Source organism: Euleptes europaea, chromosome 20 (genome assembly GCF_029931775.1).
Source record: "Euleptes europaea isolate rEulEur1 chromosome 20, rEulEur1.hap1, whole genome shotgun sequence".
In the NCBI taxonomy this organism is placed as follows: Eukaryota; Metazoa; Chordata; class Lepidosauria; order Squamata; family Sphaerodactylidae; genus Euleptes; species Euleptes europaea.
This window is the reverse complement of record NC_079331.1, coordinates 10,920,190-10,935,649: the sequence shown is the minus strand read 5'-3', so window position 1 is coordinate 10,935,649 and position 15,460 is coordinate 10,920,190. Positions and strand designations below refer to the sequence as shown.

At 45.2% G+C, this 15,460-nt stretch overlaps 1 protein-coding gene across 1 annotated transcript in view; it reads left to right on the top strand.

The window, feature by feature from the left end:
• The window catches only part of ATP8B4 (ATPase phospholipid transporting 8B4 (putative)), a 65,180-nt gene extending 55,459 nt beyond the window's left edge, over positions 1 to 9,721 (top strand). Inside the window, exons 23-26 of the mRNA XM_056866078.1 lie at positions 250 to 495; positions 2,141 to 2,279; positions 7,342 to 7,472; positions 9,461 to 9,721. Coding sequence (XP_056722056.1) covers positions 250 to 495; positions 2,141 to 2,279; positions 7,342 to 7,472; positions 9,461 to 9,721 — 777 coding nt within the window. The remainder of the gene's footprint in view (positions 1 to 249; positions 496 to 2,140; positions 2,280 to 7,341; positions 7,473 to 9,460) is intronic.
• Positions 9,722 to 15,460: the final 5,739 nt, after the last annotated feature.

Sequence of the window (15,460 nt, the reverse complement as noted above, 5' to 3'; positions counted from 1 at the left end):
CGACCCCGTGTTCTAGTATTACGGGAGAGGGAGAAAAGCTTCTCCCTGTCCACTCTCTCCAAACCATGCATAATTTTATAGACCTCTGTCATGTCTCCTCTCAGCCGCCTTCTTTCCAAGCTAAACAGCCCTAAGCGTTTTAACCGCTCCTCATAGGGCAGTTGCTCTAGTCCCTAGTTGCTCTAGTCCCCTAGTATGTGCATGTCCCACCCCTAGAGTTAGCACCTCACCAAACGTCTGTTTTTGCAGGATGTGAACGAGCAGGAGTGCCTTGATTTCCCAAAGCTGTATCAACCTGGGCAGCGAAATCTCTTGTTCAACAAGCGCAAATTTTTCATCTGCATAGCACATGGAATCTATACCTCTATTGTTCTGTTCTTCATCCCATATGGTGTGTTTTATGACGCTGCTGGAGACGACGGGAAACACGTTGCTGACCACCAATCTTTTGCTGTCACAGTTGCAACCTCTTTGATAATAGTAGTCAGTCTTCAGGTAAAATTTTGAAAAAACCCAAAAGCCAAGAGATCATGATTGTGTTTTGGTCCTAAACTTATTTTTGAAGCATTTTATTTTTCTGAATCTAGTCCAGTTGTTTTACAGATTGAGACGGTGTTTCTGAAGACTGAAAGGAGTTAGTTACAATATTAAAACCAGAATATGCAGTGGATATTTTCCATTATTATGACCCCTTGTATTCTTATAGGTTGGTAATTCTGGTAAATATGTCCGTCATGACATGGAAATGTCCCCGAGGGTTTTAAAAACACTTTAAAGCCATGTTTTTAGTCCAGATAAGAAGAGTTAGTCTGTTCATGCTTGGTAATTAGCAGCGCTTTCCAAGCTGAAGTGCCCCACATATTTTTTTGATTTCTTCACACTGATCCAGACCTGTGAAGCTGGTGCATACCTGCTTCACATTTCTTAAGAGACCCTTTAACACGATTTTTTGTATTTGCTCCGCCCCTGCCTCGAAGCATTCACTGAAGGAAGCATGAAGAATCAGAGCCACGGCTTAGCTATGCAAACGAGGATTGCTAATGGCTATGCGATCGAAGGGGAGCAGGCAAGTGGGGGGTGGAATTTGTTTGACTTTCTCCTCTTGCGTCGGGACTGTGAATAGTCATTTTAACGGTCAGATTTATAAAAGGAGCTTTGAGCGAGCATCAAAATCGACCCTGCGTAAATGGCCTTATAGTCTTGATTTTCTAAAAGAGTGCCAACCATGTAACTGTTTTGTGCACTGATATCTATTATACAGCTTACATGAAAGATTCTGCTAAGTGGGCTGCTGTTGAATTTCCCCACCCTCACTCCACCCCCCTGCTCCCACATTCTTGATTTTAATATTGCCTAGTTCCCACTGAGGTAATAAACCTGTCAGAGGCAGGGAACTCAAGCAAATTAATGTGCCTCCTTATAGAGAGCCCCTGCGTATAGAAATCTACCACATCAGGGACATTATCCTTGCATTTAGTTAATGGGTGAAGGGATTTGGTTGAATGGGCGGGCATTCAGACACGTGAACTGTTATCTGTATTTGAAATGGTACTGCTGTGACAGAACTGAATGAAATCACCATTACCAGAACTCACAGTGCAATCCTAAGGAGAGTCACTCCAGTCTAAGCCAGCGTGGTGTAGTGGTTAAGAGCGGTGGTTTGGAGCGGTGGGCTCTGATCTGGAGAACCGGGTTTGATTCCCCCACTCCTCCACATGAGTGGCGGACACTAATCTGGTGAACTGGATTTGTTTCCCCACTCCTACACACAAAGCCAGCTGAGTGACCTTGGGCTAGTCATACTCTCTCTGCCCCACCTACCTCACAGGGTGTCTGTTGTGGGAGGGGAAGGTGATTGTAAGCCGGTTTGAGTCTCCCTTAAGTGGTAGAGAAAGTCTCCATATAAAAACAAGCACCTTTTTCTCCTTCTCTTTCTTCTCCTCCTCCTCCTCCTCCTCTTCCTTTTCCTTCTTTTCCTCCTCCTTCTCCTTCTCCTTTTCCTTCTCCTCCTCCTCCTCCTTCTCCTCCTCTTCCTCCTCTCATTGCAGTGAATGGGCTTAGACTGGAGTAACTCTTCCTAGGATTGCACTGTAACCTTATGGTTTTTTTTTTTTTGTATTTATTTGTTTTTGCTTTACAGATTGCCTTGGATACCAGCTACTGGACAGGAATCAATCATTTCTTCATATGGGGTAGCATTGCTGTGTACTTTGCAGTCCTGTTTGTAATGCAAAGCAATGGAATTTTTGATCTGTTTCCAGGCCATTTCCCATTTGTAGGTGAGTCTATAATCGCTTGCGTTAATGATTGCCCACATAAACTTTCTACCACTTGACAAAAATGTTGTATTCTCTAGTGAGAACATGAAGCACTAGCATGGCTTAAGACTATAACTAGTGTGAGAATGAAGATTTTGCTTCTTGGTAGATGCTTATTTTGCTTATCACCCAGGAAGGTCAGGATAATATATAAATTGAATTATAATTACAGCAGGATAGCTGTGTCAATCTGTGGTATTAAGAAGAAAAAGAAGAGTTGATTTTTATTTGCTGACTTTTTCTACCACCTAAGGCAGAATCAAACTGGCTTACAATCACCTTCCCTTCCCCTCCCCCACAACAGGACACCCTGTGAGGTATGTGGGGATGAGAGTGTGTGACTAGCCCAAGGTCACCCAGCTGGCTTCATGTGTCAGAGCAGGGAAACCAACCCTGGTTCACCAGATTAGCCTCCTCCACTCATGTGGAGGAGTGGGGGAATCAAACCCGGTTCTCCAGATCAGACTCCACCGCTCTTAACCACTACACCTTGTCCGGGAGCACGTTAAAGACTTAACAACGTTTATCCTAGCATAAGCTTTTTGTAAGTCAGAACTTACGTCATCGGGTGTCTGGGAAAGGTTTGTTAGTCTTTAAGGGGCTACTTGATTCCTGCTGTTTTATTTTAGATGAATTCCCATTATCCACACAGCAACCCTCTCAAAGGAGAGTATGGCTGAAAAAGAATGATCTCTCAGATCCAGTCAGTGAACTTCATGGCAGAGTTGGCGTTCTGAACTCCAATTGTCCTCCAATTTCTTCCCCCCCCCACATATACTGGTTCTGTATGTAGCTGATAACCCAGCCATCCAAGGACTGTGGATGGCTAACTGTAATTATTCTAGAAGAAGAAGAAGAGTTGGTTTTTATATGCCGACTTTCTCTACCACTTAAGGGAGAATCAAACCGGCTTACAATCGCCTTCCCTTCCCCACAACAGACACCCTGTGAGGTAGGTGCGGCTGAGAGCTTTAACAGAGCTGTGACTAGCTCAAAGTCACCCAGCTGGCTTCATGTGGAGGAGTGGGGAATCAAACCTGGTTCTCTAGATCAAAGTCCACTGCTCCGAACCACCGCTCTTAACCACTACACCACGCTGGTTCTCTTCTACTGTATCCCTGGCCATCAAAGACAGTTTTTTAAAATGAAAAACATCTTACCCTGCTTCCAGAGGACCTTCAGGCTGGGATTTTGGCTCCCTTCCTAAAAGAAAGAGAACTCCAAAGCAAAGAGGCAGCCACTGAGAAAGACCTCTCTGTCGGCCCCCGCACACCAGATTTCTGGTAATGCTCTGCAAAGTGTGGCCAGGAGATCCTTCTCTGTTGGGGGTGGGGGGGAAGACCTGCCAAGAATTACCGTGCCCCAGATGGAATTTGCAAGTGTTACATAATGACTCACAAAGCAGTTCCGGTAGCCAAAACTAAGCAGCGGGAATCAGGGATATGAATAAGAACATAAGAAGAGCCCTGCTGGATCAGACTGAGGCCCGTCAAATCCAGCAATCTGTACACATAGTGGCCAACCAGGTGCCTCTAGGAAGCCCACAAACAAGACGACTGCAGCAGCACCATCCTGCCTGTGTCCCACAGCACCTAATATAATAGGTCTGCTCCTCTGATCCTGGAGAGAATAGGTATGCATCATGACTAGTGTCCACTTTGACTAGTAGCCATGGATAGCCCGTGATCATGTCCACTCCCCTCTTAAAGCATTCCAAGTTGGCAGCCATCAGAGGGGAGTGGATATTTTCATGCAGGAGAGGAGTATTCATGGCTACTAGTAAAAATAGGTACTAGTCATGATGCATACCTATTCTCTCCAGGATCAGAGGAGCATGCCGAATATATTAGGTGCTGTGGAACACAGGCAGGATGGTGCTGTAGCAGTCATCTTATTTATGGGCTTCCTAGAGGCACCTGGTTGGCCACTGTGTGAACAGCCTGCTGGACTTGATGGACCTTGGTCTGATCCAGCATGGTCTTTCTTATGTTCTCTTAAAGCCTTCCAAGTTGGCAGCCATCATCACATCCTGGGGCAGGACGTTCCATAATTTAACTATGCGTTGTGTGAAGAAATACATCCTTTTTTCAGTTTCGAATCTCTCACCCTCCAGGTAGAAAACTAGAAGATAGGCACAACCCCGCCCAAACAAGAAGGTTCCCAAGAGTGGCTCCTGTACATATACTGTACACTTCATAAGGGTGCTTCCCATAGAAGAAGAAGAGTTGGTTTTTATATGCCAACTTTCTCTGCCACATAAGGGAGAATCAAACCGGCTTACAATCACCTTCCCTTCCCCTCCCCACAACAGACACCCTGTGAGGTAGTTGAGGCTGAGAGAGAATGACTTGCCCAAGGTCACCCAGCTGGCTTCATGTGTAGGAGTGGGGAAACAAATCCAGTTCACCAGATTAGCCTCCACCGCTCATATGGAGGAGTGGGGGAATGAGACCCAATTCTCCAGATCAGACTCCACCGCTCCAAACCACCGTTCTTAACCACGAGACCACGCTGGCTTAACCACTACACCATACTGTTTGAAGGCAGGAGTTAAGCCTGTTAAACCCTCCAGGGCAGCAATGCGTGTGTGTGAAGTGCCTTCAAGTCACAGCCGACTTATGGCGACCCCTTTTGGGGTTTTCATGGCAAGAGACTAACAGAGGTGGTTTGCCAGTGCCTTCCTCTGCACAGCAACCCTGGTATTCCTTGGTGGTCTCCCATCCAAATACTAACCAGGGCCGACCCTGCTTAGCTTCTGAGATCTGACGAGATCAGGCTAGCCTGGGCCATCCAGGGCAGAGCACCAGGGCAGCAATACCTGTCATTATTTGACCCTTGGACGAGGCTTCCTGAGCAGCCTCCAAACTCCTCTTTGCTTATGCGTTCTGTGTTTCCAACCAGACTTTGATCACCGCAATCCCGGAAAGTGTGTATTCGCCACCTCCCAAGACAAACAGGAAAGCTCTGAGTGGTCCAGACGGTTCTCTAAACAGTGCATTGTTCACAGAAATCATGACGAAGCGAGGGGTCATTGTCGAAGGCTGAGTCAGACCCAGCTTCTGTCGAGTTGGGATTGGGGGGGGGGGGGAGTTGATTGAACAAGGCAGACTTGAGTCTGTTTAGAAGGAGTGTACCGCATGACCCCCGGTGGTCTGTCGCTGTTAGAAAACAAGGCAAACCACAAATTGTCTAAGGCAGAAAGTGGAATTGAGAAAGGTGGAAACAAGGACATAAAAGCAAAATGACACCTACAATATATATGTGTGTGTGTGTGTGTGTGTGTGTGTGTGTGTGTGTGTGTGAAGCGCCATCAAGAGGGTTGTTAGGTCCCTCTTCACCACCAGCGGGAGGTTTTTGGGGCGGAGCCTGAAGAGGGCGGGGTTTGGGGAGGGACTTCAATGCCATAGAGTCCAACGGCCAAAGCGGCCATTTTCTCCAGGTGAGCTGATATCTATTGGCTGCCTATCCGTTGTAATAGCAGGAAATCTCCAGCTAGTGCCTGGAGGTTGGCAACCCTAGCCGTCAAGTTGCAGCCAACTTATGGCGACCCCTTATGGGCTTTTCAAGGGAAGAGACTAACAGAGGTGGTTTGCTGTGGCCTTCTTCTGCATAGCAACCCTGGTATTCCTTGGTGGTGACCCATCCAAAGGCTAACCAGGGTTGACCCTGCTTAGCTTCCACGTTCTGATGAAATGGGGCTATACCATGCTGCTTTACACCTATCATGCAAGACTACAAACCTATTCCGTTATATAGATACCCTCCTGAACTATTCCGTTCTGCTATAGCCCTTATGACTACAGGAGAATTACACAACTTTAAGGTTGACAATGAGGAAATTGAAATGGTCGAAGACTTTCTATTCCTTGGCTGCATCATCAACCAAAAGGGAGACTGCAGCCAAGAAATCAGAAGGAGATTGAGACTGGGAAGGGCAGCCATGAAGGAGCTAGAAAAGATTCTGAAGTGTAAGGATGTGTCACTGGCAACCAAGATCAGGTTAATTCATGCTATCGTATTCCCTATTACTATGTATTGGTGTGAGAGCTGGACAATGAAGAAAGCTGACAGGAAGAAAGTAGATTCCTTTGAAATGTGGTGTTGGAGGAGAGTGTTATGGATACCCTGGACCGCCAAAAAACCAAACCAGTGGGTTTTAGATCAAATCAAGCCTGAAATGACTCTAGAAGCTAAAATGACAAAACTGAAGCCGTCATACTTTGGACATATTATGAGAAGACAAGAGTCACTGGAAAAGTCAATTATTCTAGGAAACTTTGAGGGCAGCAGGAAAAGAGGCAGACCCAACAAGAGATGGATTGACTCAATAAAGGAAGGCACGGCCCTCAATTTGCAAGATCTGAGCAAGGCTGTTAAGGATAGGATGTTTTGGAGGACACTGATTCATAGGGTCGCCATGAGTCGGAAGCGACTTGACGGCACTTAACACACACACACGCACACAGCCCTTATGTCTTTATAAAAATGCCCTCCTGACACCCTATAGTTCTCGGGATCTCCTAGGTAAGCCTTGAAAGTTAAACGGGCTAACACATGCACACGCTCGCTCACGTGCATGTTTGTAGTGCACGTATGTGCTCTTCTGAGTTTTGTCATACGTTTTCAGATGAGAGAGTCCGGCTGTTCTATGAAAAAGAACAATGTGTAATTTTGAGCAGTTCGACAAGCGAAGAAGCGCAGCACACTTCATTTTTCCTGACCTGTGTATCCCTCGGTATCAGGGCACGACGTATATCATCCTCTGGAACCTGTGTGGTATATTATATGATCTCATATATTTTCAGGTCTTGCCAAAAAATGCTGTCATTTATTTATTTGTGTCCCCCCCACCCTTGAGTAAGTGTTTTCTGTATGGCTAGAAAAATCAAAGAGCTTAGGAATGAGAAACATATGGCTAACCTAGAGTATCAAAGATACCTTGGCATGTCCCGCAGCTGCAAACTTATTGTCCACCTTTTCCCCATTCCCATCAAAAATGTTTTTTGCTCTCCTCTGCTATTAGGAAATGCTTGGAGCTCCCTCGGCCAATTAAATGTCTGGCTTGCCATTTTCTTGACTACTGTGGTTTCAGTCATGCCTGTGATAGCATTTCGTTTTGTGAAGCTGGATTTGTGGCCAACGCTGAGTAATCAGGTATGGCTCGTTCTTTCCGTGCAATTGTATATTCTTAAAAAAAAAAATCAGTCCCTTTTATGTATGCACATTGAATCGTTTTCAGTTGGCAGCTGTAAGGGCTAGGGTACCCATTTAAGAACTTAAGAACATAAGAAAAGCCCTGCTGGATCAGACCAAGGCCCATCGAGTCCAGCAGTCTGTTCACACAGTGGCCAACCAGGTGCCTCCAGGAAGCCCCCAAACAAGACGACTGCAGCAGCATTTATTCTGCCTATGTTCCACAGCACCTAATATAATAGGCATGCGCCTCTGATCCTGGAGAGAATAGGTCTGCATCATGACTAGTATCCATTTTAACTAGTAGCCACGAATACCCCTCTCCTCCATGAACATGCCCACCCCCCTCTTAAAGCCTTCCAAGTTGGGAGCCATCACCACATCCTGGGGCAGGGAGTTCCACAATTTAACTATGCGTTGTGTGAAAAAATACTTCCTTTTATCTGTTTTGAGCCTCTCACCCTCCAGCTACAGCAGATGACCCTGCATTCTAGTATTATGGGAGAGGGAGTAAAACTTCTCCCTGTCCACTCTCTCCAAACCATGCATGATTTTATAGACCTCTGTCATGTCACCCCTCAGCCGCCTTCTTTCCAAGCTAAGCAGCCCTAAGCGTTTTAACTGCTCCTCATAGGGCAGTTTAGAGCTCCTCATAGCTCAATTGTCCTGTCAAGCTTTGCTCCTGCAAAACCATCATCCATTTTGTATAGTAGAGGGTGCTGATAGCTGGAGACCCTGGTCTGCTATGGAGGTGGTGATCCAGCGCTAGATTTGTGAGCTGAGGTGGGATCCCCCTAGCATCTCTCCCTTTGTGCTGAAGCGTCAGAAACCACATCCAAACTCTTGTGCACCGCACGCGCCAATTCAAAAAGCTGTTGTGGTAGGTTTACTGCTCTTGAACACATGAAGCTGCCTTATACTGAATCAGACTCTTGGTCCATCAAAGTCAGTATTGTCTACTTAGAACAGCAGTGGCTCTCCAGGGACTCAGGCAGAGGTGTCTCACATCACCTAAGATGATGAAGGAGAAGAGTTGGTTTTTAAATGCCGACTTTCTCTACCACTTAAGGAAGACTCAAAACCAGCTTACAATCACCTTCCCTTCCCCTCCCCACAACAGACACCCTGTGAGGTAGGTGGGACTGAGAGAGCTCTAAGAGAGCTGTGACTAGCCCAAGGTTACCCAGCTGGCTTCATGTGTGGGAGTGGGCAAACAACCCTGTTCATCAGATTAGCATCCACTGCTCATGTGGAGGAGTGGGGAATTAAACCCGGTTCTCCAGATTAGAGTCCACCGCTCCAAACCACCGCTCTTAACCACTATACCATGCTGGCTCTCACGTACTTGCCTAGTCCCTTTCAACTGGAGATGCTGGGAATTGAACCTGGGACCTTCTGCATGCCAAGCAGATGCTCTACCACTGAGCCACAGCCCGTCCCAAAAAATCTAACAAGTAAAAAAATTTAAATATATGTCATAGCAGAATGGTGAAAAGAATTTAGGATATACACTGGTAGCTGTAATTTAAACACACCCTTTAACATTTGGAAAGTGCTTTGTGTTTTTTAAAAAAACAACACCCCTTTTGCCATTGTCCTTATTGGTAATTAGATAACAAGCGACAAGGGGCATGGTTAAATTCAGTTGTGAACAGCCCCTTTCTAGTTTTCTTAACAGCCCATCTAGCGTTTGAAAAAAATCCCTGAAGATTCTGTCTTCTAAACACAACTTTCAGTTATCACATATGTTTTTAGTTTGCAGACCACTGAGAACTCTGACCTGTATTAGTGTTTTGGGGGTTGTCCCCTCCCCCCGCAAGTCATCAAGGAACGTATTGATCTTAAACGTCAACATAACTAAGATCTCAAAATGAGCCCGATTTTGCAATGTGAAAATGATTCCTCATATCGTTATAAGCCTTTCCCCCTCGGTTTGCTTTTTGCCTAAGGTACGTCTGTTGCGCCGAGCTAAAAAGAAACAGAGACCCTTACAAAGATATATGCAGCAGATGCGCAGATCCAGCTCACGAAGGTCCGCGTATGCTTTTGCTCATCAAGAGGGCTTTGGGGAACTCATAACATCTGGAAAAAATATGCGCATCAGTCTAGATTCAACACAAAAAGTTCTTCCGAATAGATGGATGGAGAACTTGCGTAACAGACCATCTGATACCACGAGCAATTTCAGCTGTGAAAAGCCTGTTCTGTGAGCAAGGAGTCTGTAAGTCTGTGGAACAAGAGACTTTGCTTGTATGCATTTGCCCATGATGTTGGGTGTCTTTTGGCCCCTTTCTCTTCCTTAGCTTGAGATCTTGGTCCATGAATCAGCCAAATATGATGGTAACTCTCAGGGCTTCATTGTCCATGGTGTGTTACAGTCGTCCCACTATAGCTTTTGGCTGTGAGATCGCTGAAGTTCCAGTAGCGCTTCAAAACCCTGCATAAACTTATTTGAACAGAGTTGACAGTGGAAATACACTCACTTCCGGCTTGCTTACTAAACTGCCGCCTGCGATCCATGCACCCGGTTGAACCTAGTTTGGTTTTACCAAAGTGGGGGGGGGGGCTTAATTGCATTGATGCTCAAGCACGTGACTTTCAATTAACTCTAACGCTCTTGATTCAAGAACGTTTGTGTGAAGGGATGTGGAAGGCATCACCTGTTCAATGTCTATGCATGCGACTGCTTGAAAAATAACACGGAGTCCTGCAAAGGGGTGGGGGGAGATGGCAGTCCTCTTGTGTGATCAACCAGGAAAACATGGCAAGACGTGGCAGATGGATACAGGTGCTTGCATGGGTCAAAAGTGGTTTGCAGAGTTGCGACTGTATACATTGAATTAGCTCTGTTTATACCAGGATTGATCCAGAATACTATGAACATCGAGATACCATTTCAGACTTTGGTGGGAGGGGGAGAGATGGTCTGATTTCAGCCACACTGTGTGAAGGATCTTCCTCTCCTGTGTGTAAGATCTTCCTGCATTACAAGCTCATGACAAACTCGGTGAGTGACAGATCTCTTTATAATCTATGAAGAATTTGTACATAATTGTATCATTTTTATTTCATCCCTGTATATACTCCATATTTTCTACAAATACAGTGTTTATACATACAAGTGCTTTGAATGAGTGTCTTTCTCTTCCCTTGCGCCTTGGTTCACTGATTTCCAAACTGTGTCATACACGTGAACATATGAAGCTGCCTTATACTGAATCAGACCCTTGGTCCATCAAAGTCAGTATTGTCTACTTAGACCGGCAGCAGCTCTCCAGGGTCTCAGGCAGAGGTCTTTCACATCACCTCCTTGCCTAGTCCCTTTAACTGGAGATGCCGAGGATTGAACCTGGGACCTTCTGCATGCCATGCAGATGCTCTACCACTGAATCACGGCCCCTCTCCTGGAAGCTTCTTAAAAATTTATCAAGTCATCCTCAATGAGAAGATCCATAATGTGGACTTGATTGGCCACTACAACCGATTTCCCCTGGGAATGTGGAGCCACAGATACACACTGAACTCATGCTGCCCTGCAAAAGAACATACGAAAGGCCATGCTGAATCAGACCAAGGCCCATCAAGTCCACTTTGGTAATTGGACTATGTTCCAAGGCCTGCTCCTCCGATCCTGGAGAGAATATACATCATGATTAGTATCCATTTGGACTAGTAGCCATGGATAGCCCTATTCTCCATAAGAACATAAGGAAAGCCATGCTGGATCTGACCCATGCCCATCAAGTCCAGCAGTCCATTCACACAGTGGCCAACCAGGTGTCTCTAGGAAGCTCTCAAACAAGACAACTACAGCAGCACCATCCTGCCTGTGTTCCACAGCACCTAATACAATAGGCATGCTCTTCTGATGATACTCTGAAACTGCAGTGAGGCTCAATGGGCATGGCGTCATACCCTGCAAAAAGAAGAAGAAGAGTTGGTTTTTATATGCCGACTTTTCTCTGCCACTTAAGGGAGACAAACAGGCTTACAGTCACCTTCCCATCCCCTCCCCACAACAGACACCCTGTGAGGTAGGTGGGGCCGAGAGAGCTGTGACTAGCCCGAGGTCACCCAGCTGGCTTCATGTGTAGGAGGGAGAAATAAATCCAGTTCACCAGATTACCTTCCACCGCTCATTAGCTCAATCGAATCTAATTAAGTGTGCAACAACTCCTGGTCTCCAAGGAGACTAGAATGTGCCTTGCAGACTCTGAACTTTTCCATCATGCCCTCAAACAACTTTTTCTGTTGCTTCCCCTTTTCTTTTTGCCACGGAACATCCATCGTAATCAAGAGTTCCCAGTAGGGTTGCCAACCTCCAGGTACTAGCTGGAGATATCCTGCTATTACAACTGTTCTCCAGCCGACAGAGATCAGTTCCCCTGGAGAAAATGGCCGCTTTGGCCATTTGGCCTCTATGGCATCGAAGTCCCTCCCCTCCCCAAAGCCTGCTCTCCTCAGGCTCCACCCCAAAAACCTCTCGCCGGTAATGAAGAGGGACCTGGCAACCGTAGTTCCCTGGCTCTCAAAAGCTTGTCTACTATTTGTGACAATTTGTGTCGTCCTGCTGTGAAATGGTATTGCATTACTGCTTCTTTGTTAGATTGTTGCTTCCCCCCACCCTTCTTAATGGACCAGCTATCTACTTTCTTGGTCTTTACATTGAAAAGTGAAGTGAGAATGCAACAGATGTGTCGGGGAACCAAGACTGGCGGCAAGATTGAAACCATGATTTCATTTGTGACTTGATGGCAAAACATACAACTGAGCATCCTGTGAGCTGCATATGTGTCTCTTCTTAATGTTGTAAATTGGTACAGAAGGAACAGCCAGTGCATGTGATAAAAACATAACAACATGTCATAGGAAGTACTTTATCTGTCTATTAGTCACAGTAAGAAAAAGTCTTGCAAGTGAGCCGCAGATGTTCTCTTAATGAGCAAACAGTATTGGTTTTACCCTTTTGAAATTCAGGAACGATTTGAGTTTTACTACAAAAGAATCATGTCAAATTATATTTCTGCCATGAGGTTATACAGGATGTGGTTGTGCGAAGTGGATTATTCATCTGTCCTTGGCAACGCCTGTGTCCAAGCACTCTGAATGAACACCATAAATATTTTTATAAATCTGGTCTTCATATTCCCCCCCCCCCCACAAGTTGGTCACATTTCCTCTGTATCCTGGAGTACACTTCACCATTTTGCCTCCATAAAGAGTGGGGTAGGTGTTTGCCGACTACAAGCATCAGCGCATAATTTTTTTCTTGGCAATGACTCAAACGTTATCGAAAGATCAATTTGCTAACAAATTCCCAGTTGAAGATAGAAAAAGATCACAGAGACGTGTTTAGTTATATGACAACAGCGGCGAGACTAGATTTGGCCTTAAGGGTAGGGCAAAGCTTGAGCTCTCTGTGGTTGCGTCATAGTTATCCTAAGTTTTGTACCTGCAATAGGTATTTAAAAGAGCAGTGTGGTGATTTGAACACGTAATGGGGAAAGTATTGTTGGAGTTGCAAAAATGGTTCTGCTTGGATTGCATATGCATAATTCTAAAGAGATGATTATTGTAGAGTGATAGATTGCTGTTAAATTACCAAGGGTCATAGAGGGTGTGGGAGAGGGGAAGTTGCTTGTGCTCAGCTCCTCCTTTCTTAGCAGGCCCTGTTCAGGTTTGTGAAAGAATTTACTGTTTCTGCTGAGATTACTGATGACCTCTTGGGTTCCCTGGGGATTGATACTGGCTTGGTCCAGGATTTGGCATCTTTTCAGAGGAGTGTGTGTGTACATAAAATTCAGTCATTGGGGGGTTTGGGGGAAAGGCAATAACTGGTTTCCATCTTGTAAAAGGGATTGTTTATGCGGACAGCATTGATTTGTGGCCATGACTCCACAGCAGTTTCCACAGGGAGTCTGTGATTGTACATACACAGAATTAAGGTTATACTTAAAGTCTCTGTCTCATGCTTGCCAGGACTTTAAGTTACACCTGAACTCTACCTGAGACCCTGGAGAGCCACTTCCAGTCTGAGTGGACAATACTGACTTCGATGGACCAAGGGTTGGATTCAGTAGAAGGCAGCTTCATGTGTTCAACCTGGAAACAAGAAGATGCTCCAGAGACAGACAAATGGCAAGACAAACTGGCAGAATAGGCGGTGATGGCAGAATTGTCTAATCTGGTGAAAGGCAGAACAACGGAAGGATTTCAGAAGAAGCGGGCAGTGTATTTTGATTATATAAAGTAAAAAAAGTAGAGTTTAGTGAAGAAGGGAGAAGTATTACCATAAGTATAAAATATCAATAAGATCAGTGTAGCAAAAATATTTTTTCAATGCGTGAGTTTAACTTAAGAATATAAAAGTGAAGTATAGTTGGGTGAGAAGATTTGTACTAACTACTTTGATTTAGTATTGCTTTGATCCATGGTTTGAGAACCATTAAGCAGTAAGTTTTAGCATTGTAAGGAAAGATAGCTTGGGAAGTTGTGGGTTTTTATAGCTAATGGATTTAACCTGAATTTAGATTAAATCAATGACTCCTAAGAATTCTGTGATTATCTGATTATCTGAAAGATTATTTATTTTGTCTTTTTGTTTTCACAGGACAGGCCTCCCCCCCCCCTTTTTTTTTGAGGACTGTCCTTTGCAATGTCCAGGTCAGTAAGATTGGCCCCAAAGGCTAGGGACCGCCAAACAAAACAAGTCTTCACCCGCTGGGAGAAGATGGCAACAGGAGGGTGCAGACGAGTCTTCCTGTGGAAGAGAGTTACAGAATTTTGGTGCCACGACCGAGAAGGCCGTCTACTGAGGGCCATAAGAAGAAAGCAGCAGGGGCTTTGCAAAGTTCCCAGTCAAAATTCAGCACATGGATAGCAGGCAGAGTCAGCCCTGTGGTGAGTTGCGTTTCTATTTGAATTAAAGTAATGATGTACATTTTTACATGCAAGGAGGTAAATCAGTATGTACAAATTTTGTTCTCCCTTCTGAGGGCTCTTGCTGCTCATCTGTGCATGGCCATCCTTCCACTATGAAGTCTGTCAGAATATGGTAGATTTCTATATCTCCCGTTTAATACTGCTGAGGGTGCAGAATTTAAACGGGTGAGTATAAAGGCTCTTTGCCCTGACCTGGATGGCCCAGGCTAGCCTGATCTCGTCAGATCTCAGAAGCTAAGCAGGGTCAGCCCTGGTTAGTATTTGGATGGGAGACCACCAAGGAACACCAGGGTTGCTGTTCAGAGGAAGGCACTGGCAAACCACCTCTGTTAGTCTCTTGCCATGAAAACCCCAAAAGGGGTCGCCATAAGTCGGCTGCGACTTGACGGCACTTTACACACACACATAAAGGCTCTTTGGAAGGAAGGGACTGTCAGGTTGTAAAAGTATAGTGGAGCTATCAAAGGGGGAGGAATGCCAAAGAATTGAGTTGAACATACTCTCTGGGCACACATTGTGGAACTATGGTGGTCTAATTTTTTTATGCATCTCTTATTAGTTAATATAGATTTTATGGTAGTACTTCATTTTCTAACAGTTAGAGCTGTTCCTCAGTGGAACAGGCTTCCTAGGGAGGTGGTAAGTGCTCCTTCCCTGGAGGTTTTTTAAGCAAAGACTAGATGGCCATGAACTGAACCAACCCTAGAAGGTAAAATGACTAAACTGAGGCTATCGTATTTTGGTCACATCACGAGATGACAAGAGTCATTGGAAAAGACAGTCATGCTAGGAAAGGTTGAGGGCAGCAGGAAAAGAAGAAGACCCAACAAGAGATGGACTGACTCAATAAAGGAAGCCACAGCCCTCAGTTTGCAAGATCTGAGCAAAGCTGTCAAAGATAGGACATTTTTGGAGGACTTTCATTCATAGGGTCACCATGAGTCGGAAGCGACTTGACGGCACTTAACACACACAGATGGCCATCTGTCAGCACTGCTGATTCTATG